At 41.1% G+C, this 18694-nt stretch overlaps 1 protein-coding gene across 3 annotated transcripts in view; it reads right to left on the reverse strand.

Moving 5' to 3' along the window:
- The window catches only part of UBE2D2 (ubiquitin conjugating enzyme E2 D2), a 59417-nt gene extending 43480 nt beyond the window's left edge, over positions 1-15937 (reverse strand). For all 3 annotated transcript variants that reach the window (XM_079702170.1, XM_079702172.1, XM_079702171.1), the window contains exon 1: positions 15558-15937. In XM_079702170.1, coding sequence (XP_079558296.1) covers positions 15558-15581 — 24 coding nt within the window. In that variant the 5' untranslated portion in view covers positions 15582-15937. The remainder of the gene's footprint in view (positions 1-15557) is intronic.
- Between the last annotated feature and the right edge of the window lie 2757 nt (positions 15938-18694).

The raw sequence follows: 18694 nt of genomic DNA on the forward strand, positions 1-18694 counted from the left end.
TATATACAAAAATTAATTTAAAAATGGATCAAAGGCCACTATCTCATTCCATCAGGATGGTTACTATTAAAAAAACAACCAACCAACCAACAAACCAAAAACAAAAACAGAAAATAGTAAATGTTGGTGAGGATGTGGAGAAGTTGGAACCCTTATGCATCACAGTGGTGGGGGAGGGGGAATGTAAAATGGTGTAGCCACTGTGGAAAACAATATGGTAGTTGCTCAAAAACTAAAAATAAAACTACTGGGGACTTCCCTGGTCATGCAGCGGTTAAGAATCCACCTGCCAATGCAGGCGACATGGGTTCGATCCCTGGTCCGGGAAGATCCCACATGCCGCAGAGCACTAAGCCCGTGCGCCACAACTACTGAGCCTGCGCTCTAGAGCCCGCGAGCCACAACCACTGAAGCCCACGCACTCTAGGGCCCAGGTGCCACAACTACTGAGCCCGCGTGCTGAAACTACTGAAGCCCACGTGCCTAGAGCTGGTGCTCTGCAACAAGAGAAGCCACCGCAATGAGAAGCCCGCGCACCGCGATGAAGAGTAGCCCCCACTCATTGCAACTAGAGAGAAGAAGCCCACAGGCAGCAACGAAGACCCAACGCAGCCAATAAGTAAATTAATTAATTAAATATAAATAAATTAATATAATTATCATATGATCCAGCAATTCCAGTTTTAGGTATATATCCAAAATAACTGAAAGCAGGGTCTTGAAAAGATACACCCATGTTGACTGCAGAATTATTCAGAATAGCTAAAATGTGTAAACAACCCAAGTGTCCAACAGCAGATGAATGGATAGGCAAAGACGGTATATACATACAATGGAATAGTAAATAGCCTTCAAAAAGGAAGGAAACTCTGACAACATAGATGAACCCTGAGGACACTGTGCTAAGTGAAATAAATCAGTCACAAAAAGAGAAATACTGTATGATTCCACTTCTATGAGGAACCCAGTCAAAACCATAGAGAGATAAAGTACAATGGTGGGTGCTTAAAGGCTAGGGAGAAATGAGGAGTCACTGTTTAATGGGTACAGACTTTCAGTTTTGAAAAACAAAGAGTTCTGGAGATGGAGTAGTAACGGTTGTACAACAATACAAATATACTTAATACCAATGAACTGTATATTTAAAAATGGTGAAAATGGTAAATCTTATATGTATTTTACAACAATTAAAAAATTGGAAAAAACAGATCAAATACCTAAATGTAAGAGTTAAAACTATAAAATTCCTAGAAGGAAATAATTTAAAAAATTAAAAATAAATTTACCATATGACCCAGCAATTCCCCTCTGAGGTATATATCCAAGAGGAATGAAAACATATGTTAACACAAAAATTTTAAAATAAATGTTCACAGCAGCATCATTCTTAATAGTTAAAAAATGAAAACAACCCAAATGCCCATCAACTGATGAATGGAAAAAGGAAGTGTGGTAAATTCATACAGTGGAATATTATTCAGCCATAAAGAGGAATTAACTACTGATACATACAACTTGGCTAAACCTTGAAAACTCTATGCCTAAACGAAAGAAGCCAGACACAAAAGGTCACATATTGTATGATTCTATTTACATGAAATGTCCAGAATAAGCAAATCCATATAGATAGACTCAAGGACTTCCCTGGTGGTCCAGTGGTTAAGAATCGGTCTTGCAATGCAGAGGACGCCAGTTCAATTCCTGGTCAGGGAACTAAGATCCCACATGCCGGGGGCAACTAAGCCTGTGCACCGCAACTACTGAGCCTGCACGTCACAACTAGAGAGCCCACGTTCCACAACTACAGAGCCGACGCACTCTGGAGCTGGCACGCCACAACTAGAGAGCCCACGTGTCACAACTACAAAGCCTGTGCCCTCTGGAGTCTGCATGCTGCAACTAGAGAGTCCACGTGCCACAACTAATAAGCCTGCATGCCACTACTAGAGAGAAGCCCGCGCGCTGCAACAAAGAGCCCGTGTGCCGCAATGAAAGATCCCGCGTGCTGCAACTAAGACCTGACGCAGCCAATAAATAAATATTAAAAAAAAAAAGACTCAAAAAGACCAACTGAATGTTGAGTAAAATAAGTGAAAACTGACCTACACCATCAAACATCATGAAATTTCACAACATTGGGGACAAAGAAAATCTATAAGCTTCCAGAAAGGAAGGTGATCACATACATAGGATCAGGAATCAGAATAGTTTTGGACTCAACAGCAATACTGGAAGCAAGAAGACAATGAAAATACTGACTATAAAAGTAAAAGGAGGGCTTCCCTGGTGGCGCAGTGGTTGAGAATCTGCCTGCCAGTGCGGGGGATGTGGGTTCGAGCTCTGGTCTGGGAGGATCCCACATGCCGCGGAGCAACTAGGCCCGTGAGCCACAACTACTGAGTCTGCATGTCTGGAGCTTGTGCTCCGCAACAAGAGAGGCCGCGACAGTGAGAGGCCCGCACACTGCGATGAAGAGTGGCCCCCACTCGCCGCAACTAGAGAAAGCCCACGCACAGAAACGAAGACCCAACACAGCCAAAAATAAATAAATAAATAAATAAATAAATAAATTTTTTTTAAAAAAAAAGTAAAAGGAGTGCCACACTGGTGGTCCTACCTCACACTCCCAGATTAGATCAAGTCATGTTCATGATCCAAATGCCAATACATTGTTACCTTCAAGTTGTTCCTCAAAGTCTGAACAATCTTCTTAACCTTGTATTAATGTTGCATGTGACCTCATACAATTTAATTTTCATATCAAGTTATAGGTTCAACAATAGAGGAACTGAAATAAGACTTACATATACTGAAAAAAATACTGCATAAGCATGTTTTGGGATTGTCGCTGTAAGTTAAACAAATTTTTATTCATTAGAGATTTGCCCTGTAGTGATAAAAATAAATGGTATAACTATTTCTCTTTGAAAGGAATTCAAATTTCGGTTTTAAACCAACTTAATCAGTGTTTTAAACATGTGGGAAATGATTTCAAGTCAGCCTTGAAATGGATATAAATATCATGGCAATTCACAATTTTAAAAAGAGCTCACAAGCATGTATGATATACTCCTGATAAGCTCAATTACTTCAAAGTGGATTTTATTACTTCGAGTCAACAAAAGTGAAACACAATGCTTAAAGTATAAATAACCTTTCAATGGACAGGAATCTAGCCTACTACTAAACTCAGTGATGATATAGTATTGCCTTGATGCAATAGGTAAAGTAGGGGAGGTTTCACAAGTAATTCCCCATTACTTACAACAATGTACCCTTATCAAAACATGGATATTTCTAAATATATGCAAAGATCCCAAGCTCATAAATTGCCAAGAGAAGCCATGGCTCCTGACTAAACTTTAATACTGAAGCTAAATTAGGTAGGTCTGAATCTTAAACTGGATAGTAAGTACCTAGGTGTTGGTCACATCAGTATCTAAAACTTTCTGTAGACATAAAAATACTTCATAATAAAAGATTAAGTTTTGGGACTTTAAATTATGGTTCTTTCCAACTATTTCTAAGAATGGAGACTAGTTTATACAGGTTACTAGTATAATTATCAAAATTGTCTCATAATAATAACACTAAACTAAAATTATGCTTTTAGTCTTTTCCAAAAATGGGCTATAGAAAATGCCATATTCCCTAACTGGGAAAAGTGCATGTGGTCACAATCACTAGATTGATTTTTCCGTATGTGTTTTAAGTAACAATTAGCATTATTATTTTAAACAGTTTTTAATCTAAATATTTATGTCAAACAAGTCCTATATTTTAATTTGTTTTTAAAAAATAGTGAGGCTATCCACAGGGGAATGGGCATGACCCACTGCAGGATGTCCAAGGTAGGACAGAGTTAAGAAGGGCACCCCTAGGAGAGAGGGGGACAAAGAATCCTATCTATGTAGGTGGGCCACAGCAATGGGAAGTTGATTACACATAGGGGAATTGATCGAATGATTAAGTACATTAACGGAAGCCAGGTTTTTCACTGTAAGATAAAGGAATACCAATATTGAAAGGAAAAAATACAGGGTGAACCCTATGGTACTGGACTGGAATTAGAGGCACCGGTGTGAACTCATGGTTTTTGATATATATAGAGAAAAGTAAATCAATACATACACATATTCCCCTAGCTACATCCACTGATTACACTGAGAAAGCCTGGAAACAGTGAGATTCCAAAAGCAATGAGCATACCTAGCATTCAGATCCTGGTTTCTAAATACCATTCACCACTAAAAAGACCAAGGGATCCTTGGAAAAATAGATGATTACAGAGCTAGAGCAGGGAAAGTACAAGAAAATGCAGGAAACATCTTTTTGTGCCAGAACTTAAAGAAGTACTCAAATGATGGGGAAAAAAGCAAATTGGGGACAATTTGAGGATTAAAGTAAATGATAATAAATTATTATAACCCACATGAATAAAATAGGAAATCATGAGTCCATACAAATATAAACTTTAAAATGAGTAAGTTAAAATTTTTGAGTAACAGTGTGGCACCCAGACTCCAGGTTGGCTCCCAACGATCCTGAACTCCTAGTATTCACACCCTTGTGCAGTCTTCCCTCCCACACTGTACCAGGGTAATCTGTGAGGCCAACAGAACATGGCAGAAGTGATGGTATGCCTGTCGATTCTGAGATTAGGTTATAAAAGATACTACAGGCTTTCACTTGGATGCTCTATCTCTCTTAGATCACTCTGAGGGAACCCAGCTGCTATGTCTTAAGCACACTCAGGCAGCTCTGAGTGGGAGAAACCCACGTGGGGAGAAAATGAGTCTGTAAGTCCAGCAACCCACAAGGAACTGAGATCCGCCAACAACCACGGAGTGAGCTTGGAAGGAGATCCTCTAGTCTTCAGAGTACTGCAACCCTCGGCAACAGCTTGGCTGCAACCTCAAAAAAGACCCTGAGGGCTTCCCTGGTGGCGCAGTGATTGGGAGTCTGCCTGCCGGTGCAGGGGACGCAGGTTCATGCCCTGGTCCGGGAGGATCCCGCATGCCGCGGAGCGGCTGGGCCCGTGGGCCATGGCCGCTGGGCCTGTGCGTCCAGAGCCTGTGCTCCGTGATGGTAGAGGCCACAACAGTGAGAGGCCTGCGTACCGCAAAAAAAAAAAAAAAAAAAAAAAAAGACCCTGAGCCAGAACCACCCAGCTTTAAGCCATTCTTAGATTCCCAATCTTCAGAATCTATGTGATAATAAATGTTTATTGTTCTAAGCAGCTAAGTTTTAGGGTATTTTCTTATGCAGCAATAGATAAAGAGTAAAAACAGAAGAAGTACATATATTCAAAGCATCTCCAGACAAATTATTTACTCATTATAAAAGGAAAAAGAGTAACTTTACAGTATGAAACCTGGTAGATATCACCTTAATCAAGTGATGGAAGTGAAAATTCTCAGTAATGGGTCAAACTGAAATTGTATACCACCTGACAGGATGGAATGAAAAGAATCCAACCTAAATCATGTACCACTTGATAGGATGTAGAGAGAGACACAGCATTGCTTCTGTGACATTCCTGCCAAAGATGCATGACCCAAATCTAATCACAAGGAAATATCAGAAAAACACAAACTGAGAGACATTCTGCAAAATAACTGGACTCTAATCTTTAAAAGTGTCAAGGTCATAAAGCAACTATACTTTAATTTTAAAAAAGTGTTGAGGTCATGAAGCAAAGGAAAGAGTAAGGAATTAAAGAAAACTAGAGATAGATAACTAAATGCAACAAGTAACTATGGACTGGATTCTTTCCTATAAAGGACATTATTGGAACAACTGGCAAAACTTAAATGGGGTCTGACGATTAGATAGCAGTAGTATCTCAATGGAAATTTCCTAATTTTGATGGTTGTACTGCGATTATGTAGCAGAATGTCCATTTTATAAGAAATACACATTAAAGTATTTGGGGTTGATGAGTCATCATGTTGGCACCTTACTCTGAAATGGTTAAAGAAAAAGATGTTCTAGGTATTGTATTTGCAACTTCCCTGGTAGGTTTGAGATTGTTTCAAAATTTTAGAAAGATAAAAACAAAATCAGAAAAGCCCAAACGTAATTACAGCAGTCACTTTATTAGAATTTGGGGATTAGATGGTATACTGCATTGAATGGTCCCTAAAATGGTATGTGGCACATCTTAATTCCTTGGACCTATAAATGTTACCTTATCTGGAAAAAGGGTCTTTGTAAACATAATTAAATTAAGGATCTTGAGATAAGATCATCTTGGATTACATGGGTGGGCCCTAAGTGTAAGATCAAGTGTCCTTATAAGAGATAAAAGAGAAGGCTACACACAGAGAAGGTAGTGTGAAGATGAAGGCAGAGACTGAAGTGATGCAGCCACAAACCAAGGAATGCTTACAGTCACCAGAAGCTGGAAGAGGCAAGGAAGGATCCTCCCACAGAGCTTCCAGAGGAAGTGTGGCCCTGCGGGTATGCTGACTTTGGACATTTGTCCTCCAAAACTGTGAGAGAATAGATTTCTGTTGTTTTAAGCCACTCAGTTTTTTGTAATTTATTACAGCAGCCCTACGAAACTAATACAGATGGTATAAATGAGGACATTTAATCTAAAGAAAATCGCTCACTCCCATTAGCATACTATTATTTTAAGAAACCTATTTCTAAACTGTTATCACTGCAGCTTCTGTAAAATTCAGCTTTGATTTCAAATGTTTTATCTGCTATATGCCCTTAAAAAGTTGGCAAAGGAGTGCTATCACTTATATAGGCACTGATGTTCTACAAGTGGTGTGGGGACATGCTCAAAGGACAGCAGCAGATACTTCTATTACAAAATTATGTTAAGAGAATTGTTTTCACATCTAGGCTTACAAAAATATCACATTTATTGGAAACGTATTAAGATAACAATAGTTAGAACTTTGTTGAAGAAAAAATTTGGAACTCAGTCCCTTTTTCCATTTAGAAATATTCTAAAACATCACTTTACAACATCAGGGTATATTTTTTTTCCCTTTTCTTTTTTGGTTGGGGTACCAATGAAGTGAAATGCTAAACAGACACTTAACACTGACACCTAAGATTTCAAGATTCTACCAATTTCATGGGTCAACATTATTGGGCAGTTAAGCCAGTGGTAATTAATATTAAAAACTATCTTTTGGGCTTCCCTGGTGGCACAGTGGTTAAGAATCCACCTGCCAATGCAGGGGACATGGGTTCGAGCCCTGGTCCGGGAAGATCCCACATGCCGCAGAGCAACTAAGCCCATGTGCCACAACTACTGAGCCTGCGCTCTAGAGCCCACGAGCCACAACTACTGAGCCTGCGTGCCACAACTACTGAAGCCCATGCGCCTAGAACCCGTGCTCCGCAACAAGAGAAGCCACCGCAATGGGAAGCCCGCGCACCACAACGAAGAATAGCCCCTGCTCACTGTAACTAGAGAAAGCCCGCGTGCAGCAATGAAGGCCCAACACAGCCAAAAATAAATAAATTAAATAAATAAATTTAAAAAAACCCAAAAAACAAAAAACTGTCTTTTATGTGGTCCATATTTTCTTTCTACTCATCCCCCACAGGCTTGCAGGGTATGTGACACTATCCTCATTCTATAGGCAAGGAAGCTGAGGCCAAAAAAAAATCAGTGAAGTAACTTGCCTAAAGCCACAGGGTTAGAACATGACTCAGTAGGCATGTTGCTCCAAAATCCTACTATTTTTTTTCACTATACCACTTGCTGTTGACATTCATTAAATGTTGCTGGCAAAAACTGAATGCCTACTATGCATCAGGTACTGAGAATATAAGAGTAAGACAGGGACTTTGCCCAGAAGAGTTCAGTCTAGAGGGGATAATAATCAATCATGTCTGCATACTAAGAAACAGTTTTACAGCAGAACCCTACTGCCTGCATGCCTGGGGCATGTTTCACAGAGAAGGGGTCTGTTGGATCTCCAAGGATGAAGAAAGAATTCAGGAGGAGGGGATGGGTTGAGAAGGCATAAGGAAAAGCACAAAGACTAAAGGAAAATAATTCTGAGAAAGATCAATTAGAACTGTTTCAATTATATTAATCTTTCTCATGAGACACTAACATGTATTATAGAAATAAAGATGGCAATATTTTTGTCCTAAATTTTATCTACTTTTAATACGTCTTTAAGAAATACTACATATTTCCACGAATTTAAAGCAATAATTTGCCTGAAGAAACCTGCACACCACAAAGCAAATTATATCTGTGTTCCGATGCATAAACAGCATTTAACCATGGGTATTACCTGACTTCAGAGAACTATCCTGTTTATTATCATAATTCACTATATATTTGAGAAGTTATTTAATCAAAGCTTATTGAATACTAAATATTTCTACATTCCCCATGGACTTATAGCTAGAATATGGAAGTTGTTTTTTTTTTGTTTTTTTTTTTTTGTGTGTGGTACGCGGGCCTCTCACTGTTGTGGCCTCTCCCGTTGCGAAGCACAGGCTCCGGACGCGCAGGCTCAGCGGCCACGGCTCACGGGCCTAGCTGCTCCAAGGCATGTGGGATCCTCCCAGACTGGGGCACGAACCCGTGTCTCCTGCATCAGCAGGCGGACTCTCAACCACTGCGCCACCAGGGAAGCCCCATGGAAATTTTAAATGAAAAGCTGAGTCCTTTGATTCTTAAGCCTGAAAAAACAGATTATTTTAAAATAAACATGAGCAAAGCATATACTTTTTTTTAAATTAGGTGATCTGTCTGTCCATGAGACAATTAATAATTGGTAGTAGCCTAACTGCATGAATATTGCAAAACATGCAGTTTTAATTCTTTCTTTTGCTGCAGTGCACCTCCCTGAAACAAATTTTCACATTATACTATAATGAAAACAATACAGAGTAACACATCATTTTTTTCTTTTGGCCATGCCACACGGCTTGTGGGATCTTAGTTCCCTAACCAGGGATCAAACCCAGGCCCTCAGCAGTAAAGCGTGGAGTCCTAACCACTGGACCGCCAGGGAATTCCCAAGAGTAACACATTTAATGCAGCACCTGATGAGGATCCCTTTCATTTTCTTAAAATACTATTCTTTAGGTGTTTGTTACTTTATAGCAAAATGACAATGAATAATGTTTCATCCTAATATATTTTGTTTTTAAGTAATTTACCTATTTTTGTGCTTGTGATATTATATATTGATTATGTTAATTAGCTTTCCTAATTGACAGCCATTTGTGCTGTCAATTTTAATCCAAGTGTGCATTATTTCATGAACTTTTGTTTGTATCCATAAATAATACTAGTTTGAAAAGTGTTCTAATAACGTTAGGAAATACTAACGTTATTAGAACACTAGATATGAGAAAGGAGGAGAAAATTTATCAAATTTTAAGTTAAGGGAAATGAGTAATAATGTGAGTAATAATCACACTAAGTGTTACAAAACTGAGGTATCCATTGAATTTGGCAATTAAGTTATCAACAGTGACCTTACTGAACAGTCCCAGAACAGTGAACAGACACTATTCTGTCAAGAATTTTGGCACTGAAATGCCAGAGATGGAAGGGATAAAGAGGAGGAAGGAAAGGAATCAGCTCTAGGGGAGAGGAGAGCTTAAAAGTTTTTTTTGTTTGTTTGTTTTTAAGGATGAGGAAATTCTTAGATAAGTTTGGATGCTTAGAAGAGTCAGAGAAGAGGTTAGAACTAGGAGAGCAGGGACAATTACTAGAGAGCAAGGACCTGGCAAAAAGAATAGGATGAAAAGTAAAAGTTAGCTTGCAATGGGTAAAGTATAGCTTCTTCAGAGACAAAAGGGAAGAAGAGCAATGACTAAGGTATACTTGGAGCAATGCCTGGGTCCAGAGTCAAGATCGAATGCATTTGAATCCTGGCTTTTCCTATCATAGCCATATAATCATAGGCAAGTTTGCTTCTTCTCCAAATCTCCATTTTCTCTTCTAACCTGGGGAGAACAGAATTTTCATAGGGTTGTTCAGAAGATTCAGTCATTCTGATACAGAGTGAGTACTCTATAAAGATGGTAGCTGTGGTGTTTGGTTTTTCTCTTTCTTTTTAAAGGCCTCAAAGGAAATTCGAAAGAATTCACACAGATTTCTATTTCCTCCACAGGATAGGTAATTGGGTCACCTACTGAGATTAAAACAGAATGTTTAAGGAGACGGGACAGTGATTCTTAGTCTTTTGGAGAGATTAAAAAACCCATTTGACTATGATGAAAGATATATTGAGGACAGAACATCCAAAATTTGCATAGTTTCTTATTTTTCTGCTTTTTGGAATTAAAACATTGAAACCTGCTCCCTCCCCCCAAAAAATCTACATAGTTTTAAGGGAATTCATAGACACCTCTCCAACAATAAGAAGAGATGTTGAGGAAAAAATCTTCTGCTTCCAGGGCACAGTTTAAATATCCAATTGTGCAAACAAAAGAAAAAGATTGCATCCTCTGGATTTACATACCTAACGACTACGTACATAGGGCCTGCCAGAAAAGACACTGGGCACAGTCAAAAAATCCAGGTTCTTTATCCAGCCCTACTAAGTCACATGGCCTTTTCAGACAGTAGCTCTGAGAGGTGATGCAGTGCTAAAATTTTATGATTCTATTACTTTAAATCTCACTTGACTGTGCAGACAAAAGAACAAATGGTACTTTATTTCCTATGTCATAGTTTAACATGATTTTGAAGGTTAGTCTGGGAACCTAACCACCAAAATTTTATTTCTACAGAAAAAACAAGTGTGCGCCTTCATTTCTGGGATGAGGCTGCAGAGGTTGCTGGCAGCATCAGGCATGAGTCAGGTATTCCTATCCTGGGAACTGCCTAGGATATTTTAGCAGCCCCCTCTCTCTGGACTAAAATATCCAGAATTGGACTTTGTCAAAACTTTCTCCTTGTCAGTCAGCAGTACAGTAATACACACTGGGAGACTTTTTAAAAAACCCTAGATTTATTAAGTTAATGACTGTTTAAATTACATTTAAATAGCAACCCAGAAGAGCCAAAGAAAGTTTCTCAATTCAATGAACCTTTGTGAAACAAAGAATCCTTTTCTAAAGGAAAAAAAAAAAATCTTCCCTGAGATTTCAAGAAGCTTATCTTTTGGAGTAAGAAGGTATGTCTGGGGCTTCCCTGGTGGCACAGTGGTTGAGAATCCGCCTGCCAATGCAGGGGACACAGGTTTGAGCCCTGGTCCGGGAAGATCCCACATGCCGTGGAGCAACTAAGCCCGTGCACCACAACTACTGAGCCTGTGCTCTAGAGCTCGCAAGCCACAACTACTGAGCCCGTGTGCCACAACTACTGAAGCCCGCACGCCTAGAGCCTGTGCTCTGCAACGAGAAGCCACCGCAATGAGAAGTCCATGCACCACAAGAAAGAGTAGCTCCCACTTGCCGCAACTAGAGAAAAGCCTGTGCGCAGCAACAAAGACCCAACACAGCCAAATAAATAAATGAATGAATGAATGAATGGATGGATGTCTGCTTTCCAAGATAAAACTAATTCAAACAGTCATCTTCTGTCAACCATTTATTATATTGAAGTTCCAAATACTCAAGACTATTTGCTAATTTGTTTCATCATTTTGACTGGAATTCACTGGATCCTTACCTCTGATAAGATTAACGCAATGTATGATATCACCCTTCTAGTACAGTATTTTAAAATAATCTTAAAATAAAATTAGTACTGTTACAACTCCTTTCCCATATCCTTAAAAATCACCCTTTGGTAACTGGCAATCTTAGACATTTTGAAAGTATGTAGTCTACAGAAAGATGATTCATAGCGTGAAACAGGATGAATGAAGTTAAGATGTAAACTTCTACCATGGGATCAATGCATCTACTAAATTGGCTTTTCCTATGACCATAACCATACAAAACTTCACCAAAGAAGTTAATTAGAAGTTTACAAAAAACTACTGATACTTAATTGTACCCATTTACATAAAACAATACTTTGACACTTTTAAAAAGACAAAGTATGGTTTAAATGATTTAATCCTTACACTCCTGGTTACTTGCTGAACCTCAATCTTCAGTTAGTTTTAAATCATATATTAAACTGGTGCCTACCAATCTACAAAAAAAGTGTGGTGGTATCTTTTGGTTTTGTTGTTGTTTTTAATTTGAATTGGCTGCCAAAAATCTGGATTTGTGGCTTCCCTTAAAAAAAAAAAATCTGGCAACTTTGGGCACAGATCCTGGCAATAGCAACATTTGGAGGGAGCTGAATAGCAGCTGCCCTCTTCTAATAGCACATGCAATTTCTAGCTCCCTCCAATTCTCTTTGCTCACTTTGGTCACCTGCCTAGCCATCAGAGTTTGAAATCTTTATTTTACTGGAAAATTGACTGACTGGGCTTTTCAGGGGCCTTAAGACCTTTAATCATAGAAATACGGTAAATCAAGTGATAGTCCTGGCATTAAAGCTATGTATTCCAAATGTTAACTATAACTAGCACGACACCATTAAAATGTACAAGGCACTATCATTGTTAAGAGCTTTTTAGTATCTTAACTTTGGTCTGTCTTCAATTCTTCAAAGAATCATGATATTCAGCCTTTTACTCTTCCTCAAAATAAAGAAATTAACCTTGTATTTCAATATTATGGCACGCTAAGAGCAACAAAAAGCTTCCTGCATCTGTATAACAAAGGTAAAGAAGAAAAACAGGAAGCAAGTAAAAAAAGGTCTCTGATCAGTCAGACCACACAGTTCACAGAACACATGAAGCCCTCTTCACTCAGAGCCTACTGGATCTTATTTTAGACATAATTTTAATAAGCTCAGTGATCTGGTTTCCCAGCCCACAACAGATGAGATGCAGCCAACTGGAAAAGGGTTGGGGGTGGTGCTGCTAGAGACAGACACTCAAAGCATCAAAATCAAAGCTGAAGACTGATAATGTCAGCAGAAAACCTCAAAACGTAGCAGGCTGGGGCCATTTGGTGTAGATACGAACAATCCCAAAGGGTCCCAATCCCTGCACAGAACTACAATGGATGTTCAAAATGAAACCTCTTTGGTAAACTCTGTTAAAGCATCGGTCAGTTGACCTTAAAGTATATATCAAAATAAAGTCCACCAAAAGCTTTTTGCAAAGAAGTCATGGCATTTAAAGGACTATCAGATTCACAGAACACTATTTCCCTCTGTCAATGAAACACAAGATACTGAATTCCTAAAGATGCCACATGTCAAGTATTTGTTCTTAATAAAATTTTATTAGAACCCAGATGCAGTAGTTCATGATATCTGAAGTTGAGAGGTATTTAAGCAGAACTATTTTCTCAGAGAATAGTAACTGGGAAGGTTCAAGACCAAGATCAATTATGTAAGCCATGTCTGTCTTTGGGGGATTCCATCGCAGATACATTACTAGGGCTGAGGGTGACATAGGACTGGTCTTATCCAAGTCTGCATTCAATTTAAAATTGGTGTCATACAAAAAGTTAGGGGAAAAAAATCTCCATTTTGTTTTCACAGTCTTATTGACTATGACTAGTATGTACACCAAAAATAATTTTTATTTTTCTAATCCCTGGCAGTCTCAGAAGTTGAGCCATACTTTGAGGATGGCTCTAGGTTATAAACCAGGTGAAAAAAGGTTAATACTGAGTTTTAAAAGTTCAAATTATCATTGTCTACACTTGATTTTCCTTATTAAAATTTTAATAAGGGCATCTTTTAGAGAAAATCTAGAGTAGTATTCAAAAGAAATCATATTATTGGAGGCAAGGATATTAGAAGATTAAAATGCATGTTTTGAGTGCTATTTCCTTCTCTGAGAAAACCTCCATAACATACATATCAGAGTAGAGATTAAAGGCTACATTTCTTGATCTGTAAGTGATCACACATTATACTCACTCTTCTTCAGGTTTTAAAAACAAGGCCACAATCTCCCACACATATAATCTCAAATTGATAACTTCTCAATGAGTCTTCAAAATCTCCTAACTCCTTAAAGCCTTAAAAATGCATATGTATTATTTACTTGGAAGACCTGTCCTCAGTGTGCTCCTGTCCCTTAAATGGTTAAGAGATCTTTACTTAAAGTTCAAGCTTCTTTTAACAAATAACCTGCTTCATTTTAGTAGATTTACTCTGTCTAAAGTCTGCCCTTTTTCATTTGATAGAAATCAAAGTCAAAAGAAGTTGGTGAGGATCTAACCTAATTTACAGTAACCATTGGGATTAATTCCACATTAAAGGTCTTTGATCAAGAATGAAACGAAGACAAGCTGCTGAGCTGAGGTGTTTAAACTGACCAAACCTGCATTTTCACTGAGTTTAAGGTAAGGTGAAAACTGGTTCTCTTCCCCTTGCATCTCTATCCCATCCTTTAGGATGGATAATCCCAGGATCTACTTCTTACGGGCTAGAGGTTTAATACAGCCTCTCCAAGTAGCCATGTGAAACACCAAACAAAAATCACCAGTGCCGCTTCCCCACTTCTGAGAAGAAGAAGGAAAAAAAGATAGTGAGAGGTAATAGGAGGTTACAATATTAGAGGGAAGGGGAAAAACTCTAAACTTTAAGCTAAGCCTATACTCCAGAAGCAATATTAGAAAAACCTCCGCAGAGGCAACTACAAATAAATAACCCTTTATCCTAAAGGGCAAAGAAATCCTTCCTAATGGAAAAAGGTAGCAAAATACCTCCTACATTAAAAGGATCTCCCTGAACATATCACCTAATTTAAGCGTTAAAATCCATTTTGCGAAGAGAATGTAAAAGGAAACTTTATGAAATTCTCTCCAGTGGTTTTCAATGTTCAGGTTTCTACCTCTACCCTTGACAATTTAACAGCTTTTCTATTAAATCCATTCCTGCAAACTGAAGTGTCAGTTTCTGACTACATATGGCAACCTCAAGGACTAAAACGCTTCTTCCTCCACTTCCCCCCTGCCTCATAAAAGTCATGTTTATTTCCTCCTGAACTTCCTACTCTTAACAGTTTCTGGACGAGTTAAGTGGACCGAAGCGTGCGGCCGCTAAGAGGCAAGTGGACTCCAGAAATATTTGTGAATCGGAAAAAAAGGCTTCCTCAGTCTGCCTGAGATACGGGCCCCAAGCTCAAGCGGTTCTGTGGAGGGAACCTAGGCAGGTGGAGGTAGGGGTTTTATGGGCAGAGATGGGGCATATAGAGCCCTTTCGACCTCCGTCGATGGGGCCGCCCAACGCCCCAGTCCCAGCACCCCCTCCCGGCACGGCCGGACAATGGCCCTCTGGCACAGCAGTCCCAGGCCGGGGAGAGGCCCTGGGACTCCATACCACGCGGGGCCTAGAGAGGAGGCCGGGAAGGAACGCTGAGCCGGCGAACATACCTCCGGCCTAAGCGCGGGCAGCGCGCCCGGGCCTCCGTGGGCGCCATCACTGGGAGTGGGGTGTGAAGGCAGCCCGGCCGGGGCATCGCCGGCAACCGGGTCCAAAGAAGCTGCGAGCCCGGAGGAGGCGACGGCGGGAAATGCAGGCCGCAGCCTGCTCAGCCGACCCGCCCGGCAGCCCGACCCGCCACAGCCGACCTCTGGCCGCTTACCTTGTGGATTCTCTTCAGAGCCATCGTGGGAGGCAGGTGGAGGCGGCCCCCGGGGCGGGAACAGGGGCAGGGGAGGGACGGGGAAGGGATGAGGGGGCGCGATGCCGCCTCGGTGATCGCGGGTCGGCCGGAGAAGATGGGGGGCTCCGGAGCGCGGGTCCGGCGGGACGGACTTGGGGCCGTGGCCCACTCGGCTCCTGAGCCTGCCGCAGGGGTCACCGCATCACCCGGCGGCGGCCCCTTTATGCGCTGCCGCCCGAGCCGCCGCCGCCGCCACCGCGGTAGCTGCCTCTTCCTTCTAGGCTCAGCGCCGCCTCCTCAGCCGCCGCGGATCCCTCCGCCAGGGAGCAAGAACCCAGGCCTCGGGATCGGCCGGCGCCTCTGGGTCGGACGGTCGGAGGGACTGCTTGCTGCAGGTGGACCGAGGGACGCGCGGGCGGGCGGCGCCGCCGGGGTGGGGCAGGCGGAGCGCGGGGTGGGCCCAGGCCGAGGGGCAGGTCGGGAGAGCGGGGATTGGCGGGCCGGTGAGGGAGGGCTGGGCCGCGCCGGCGGCGGAGGGATACGGGCCGCCCCTGTGAGTACCTTACGCGCTGTCGCCGTCGCCGCCACGGCCGCCGAGACGATGACGCCGCGAAGCGCAAGGAGGAGATCTCGCGATATCTGTGGTGCGGGTCGCAGAAGCTCGCTCGCTCGCTTGCTCGCTCGCTACGACCCTTGAGTCCCTTACCTGTGGTCCCTTATTCGCGTGACATCTGAGATCAATAAACGTTAAAAGCGAATGTTATTCATATCACCCTACCATCCCCAGAGCATAGACGGACCCGGGAAGAGCACTTTGGTCCATTGCAATGTTCCTGAAGGAGGAAGGGACTTGTCCAAGGTCACACAGCTCCACAGTGGCAAAGCTGGGACTTCCCTAAGTCGAGAGTTTCGTCAGATCCCTCCCTGGAAGCCGCGTGGCAACAGCCTGGGCACCTGCGGGAATGTGGTTGTACAAGCACGCCGTAGGCAGCCCTTAGATGGTGTTTCCGATGAAGGCCCCAGCTGAGAGACCGTTTGAATGTCTCAGCCACTGGCATATCAGGAGAAGTGCTCTGCCTGGTAAATTGTTACAAATAGGCACTGTAGCTGTTACCTCAGGGAGAAAAAAAAAAAAGCTTGCAAAACGTGTGCTCCAGTAATTAAAACCAACCTTGCATTCAAATCACCAACAAAAGCAAGCTTAGAAAACCTATTCTGGGGTTGTTTTTAGAAGATGGAGGCAAAAAGCTAGTTCACTGAGCAACTACTCTGTGTCGAGCCCTGCACCAGGACTAGTGAAATATAAGGCTCACTGGTTGTATAAGGCCTGGGCTGGGAGGTGCTTTTTACCTGTCTGGAGACACTGGGAACACGGAAGAATAGTAAGGAATATTTTCCTGGGAGGTGATGGCCACATTCTCAAGTCTTCCCCAAGATTTTCTAATTCTAAATCTGTTCTTTCCTGTCTGGAAGGGACCTTGAAGATCATTGATTAAGAGACGAGAAACTGGAGCCCCTAAGGAAAAGGATCTTGCCAAAAGTCACACAATAGATCAGCAGCAAAACTTGTACTGCCTCATCTACTGAGTAGAGGCTGGACCCATAGGGCAGGGCCACCATGGACCCAGTGAGTCAAAGGAGGGAAAAGCTGTGTCCAGTCGCCCAAGATGCATAGGTTTTAGGTTGAAGGTGAAGGGGAAGTGTCCGAAGTCCTAAATCTTTTCTTCCTGAGAACTGTGATGGGAGAGGTACAAAAATGCCCATTGGTCAGATTTTTAAAAATTTTTCTTCAGCAATAACTTTTTTGTATTAAAAAGTAATATATATTTGTTGCAAGAAATACAGATAAGTAAAAGGAAGGAAATAAAAGTCAACCATACTCCCATCATCCAATGATTAACCATTTTTGGCATTTGGCTTATGTCCTTTCAGTGTTTTTCCATTACATATATATACATATTTTTCTTTGAAAATGTAGGGTCATGCCATACTATTTGGTAATCTACCTTTTTTTAAAAAAATTTATGTACTTAAGGTGTACAGCATGTTGATTTGCCATACATACACATAGTGATATGATTACTACATCTTTATCTCCTCATTTTTTGTGTGTGTGGTGAAAGTAAATTAAAAGGTAATTTACTTTTAAAATAAACAATATATGGTGAATTTTCCTGTGTCAAGACATATTTCTACTATATTTTAATGGCTACATATTCAATCATATAAATGTATCATATTTAATTAACTTGTCACATTTTGGGGGATGTGTAAGTTATTTCCAATTTTTACCATTAAAAATATTGCTATAGGGCTTCCCTGGTGGTGAAGAATCTGCCTGCCAATGCAGGGGACACGGTTTTGAGCCCTGGGCCGGGAAGATCACACATGCCGCAGAGCAACTAAGCCCGTGTGCCACAACTACTGAGCCTCCGCTCCAGATCCCATGAGCCACAACTACTGAGCCCACGTGCCACAACTATGGAAGCCCATGCGCCTAGAGCCTGTGCTCCGCAACAAGAGAAGCCACCGCAATGAGAAGCCCGCGCACCACAATGCAGAGTAGTCCCCGCTCACCGCAACTAGAGAAAGCCCGGGCGCAGCAACGAAGATCCAATGCAGCCATAAATAAATAAATAAAATTAATAAATTTAAAATATATATATTGCTATAGTGAAAAAAATATTGCTATAGTGGATATTCTGTAGTTGATCTTTGTACAACTCTAAGAGGGCTTTTTGGTATAAATTCCTAGGAATGAAATTGCTATATCAAAGACTGATCAGATTTTTGCATCTATGTTCATGAGGGATAAGGGTTTATAATTTTCTTTTTTTGTAATATCTTTGTCAACTTTTCATATCAACGTTATTCTGGCCTCATAAAATAAATGAGAAAGTGTTCCTCCTCTATGTTCTGCGTGAGTTTGTGTAGGATTGTTTTTTTTCTTCATTAAATAAATATTTGATAGAATTCACCAGTGAAGCCATCTGACCCTGGAGTTTTCTTTGCAGAAAGAGTTTGATAATAAACTTAATTTCTTTCATATGTATGTGTCCATTATGATAAATTGTGTTTTTCAAGGAATTTGTGCATTTCATTTAGGTCATCCAATT

This window comes from Hyperoodon ampullatus (genome assembly GCF_949752795.1).
Source record: "Hyperoodon ampullatus genome assembly, chromosome: 4".
Lineage (NCBI taxonomy): Eukaryota > Metazoa > Chordata > Mammalia > Artiodactyla > Ziphiidae > Hyperoodon > Hyperoodon ampullatus.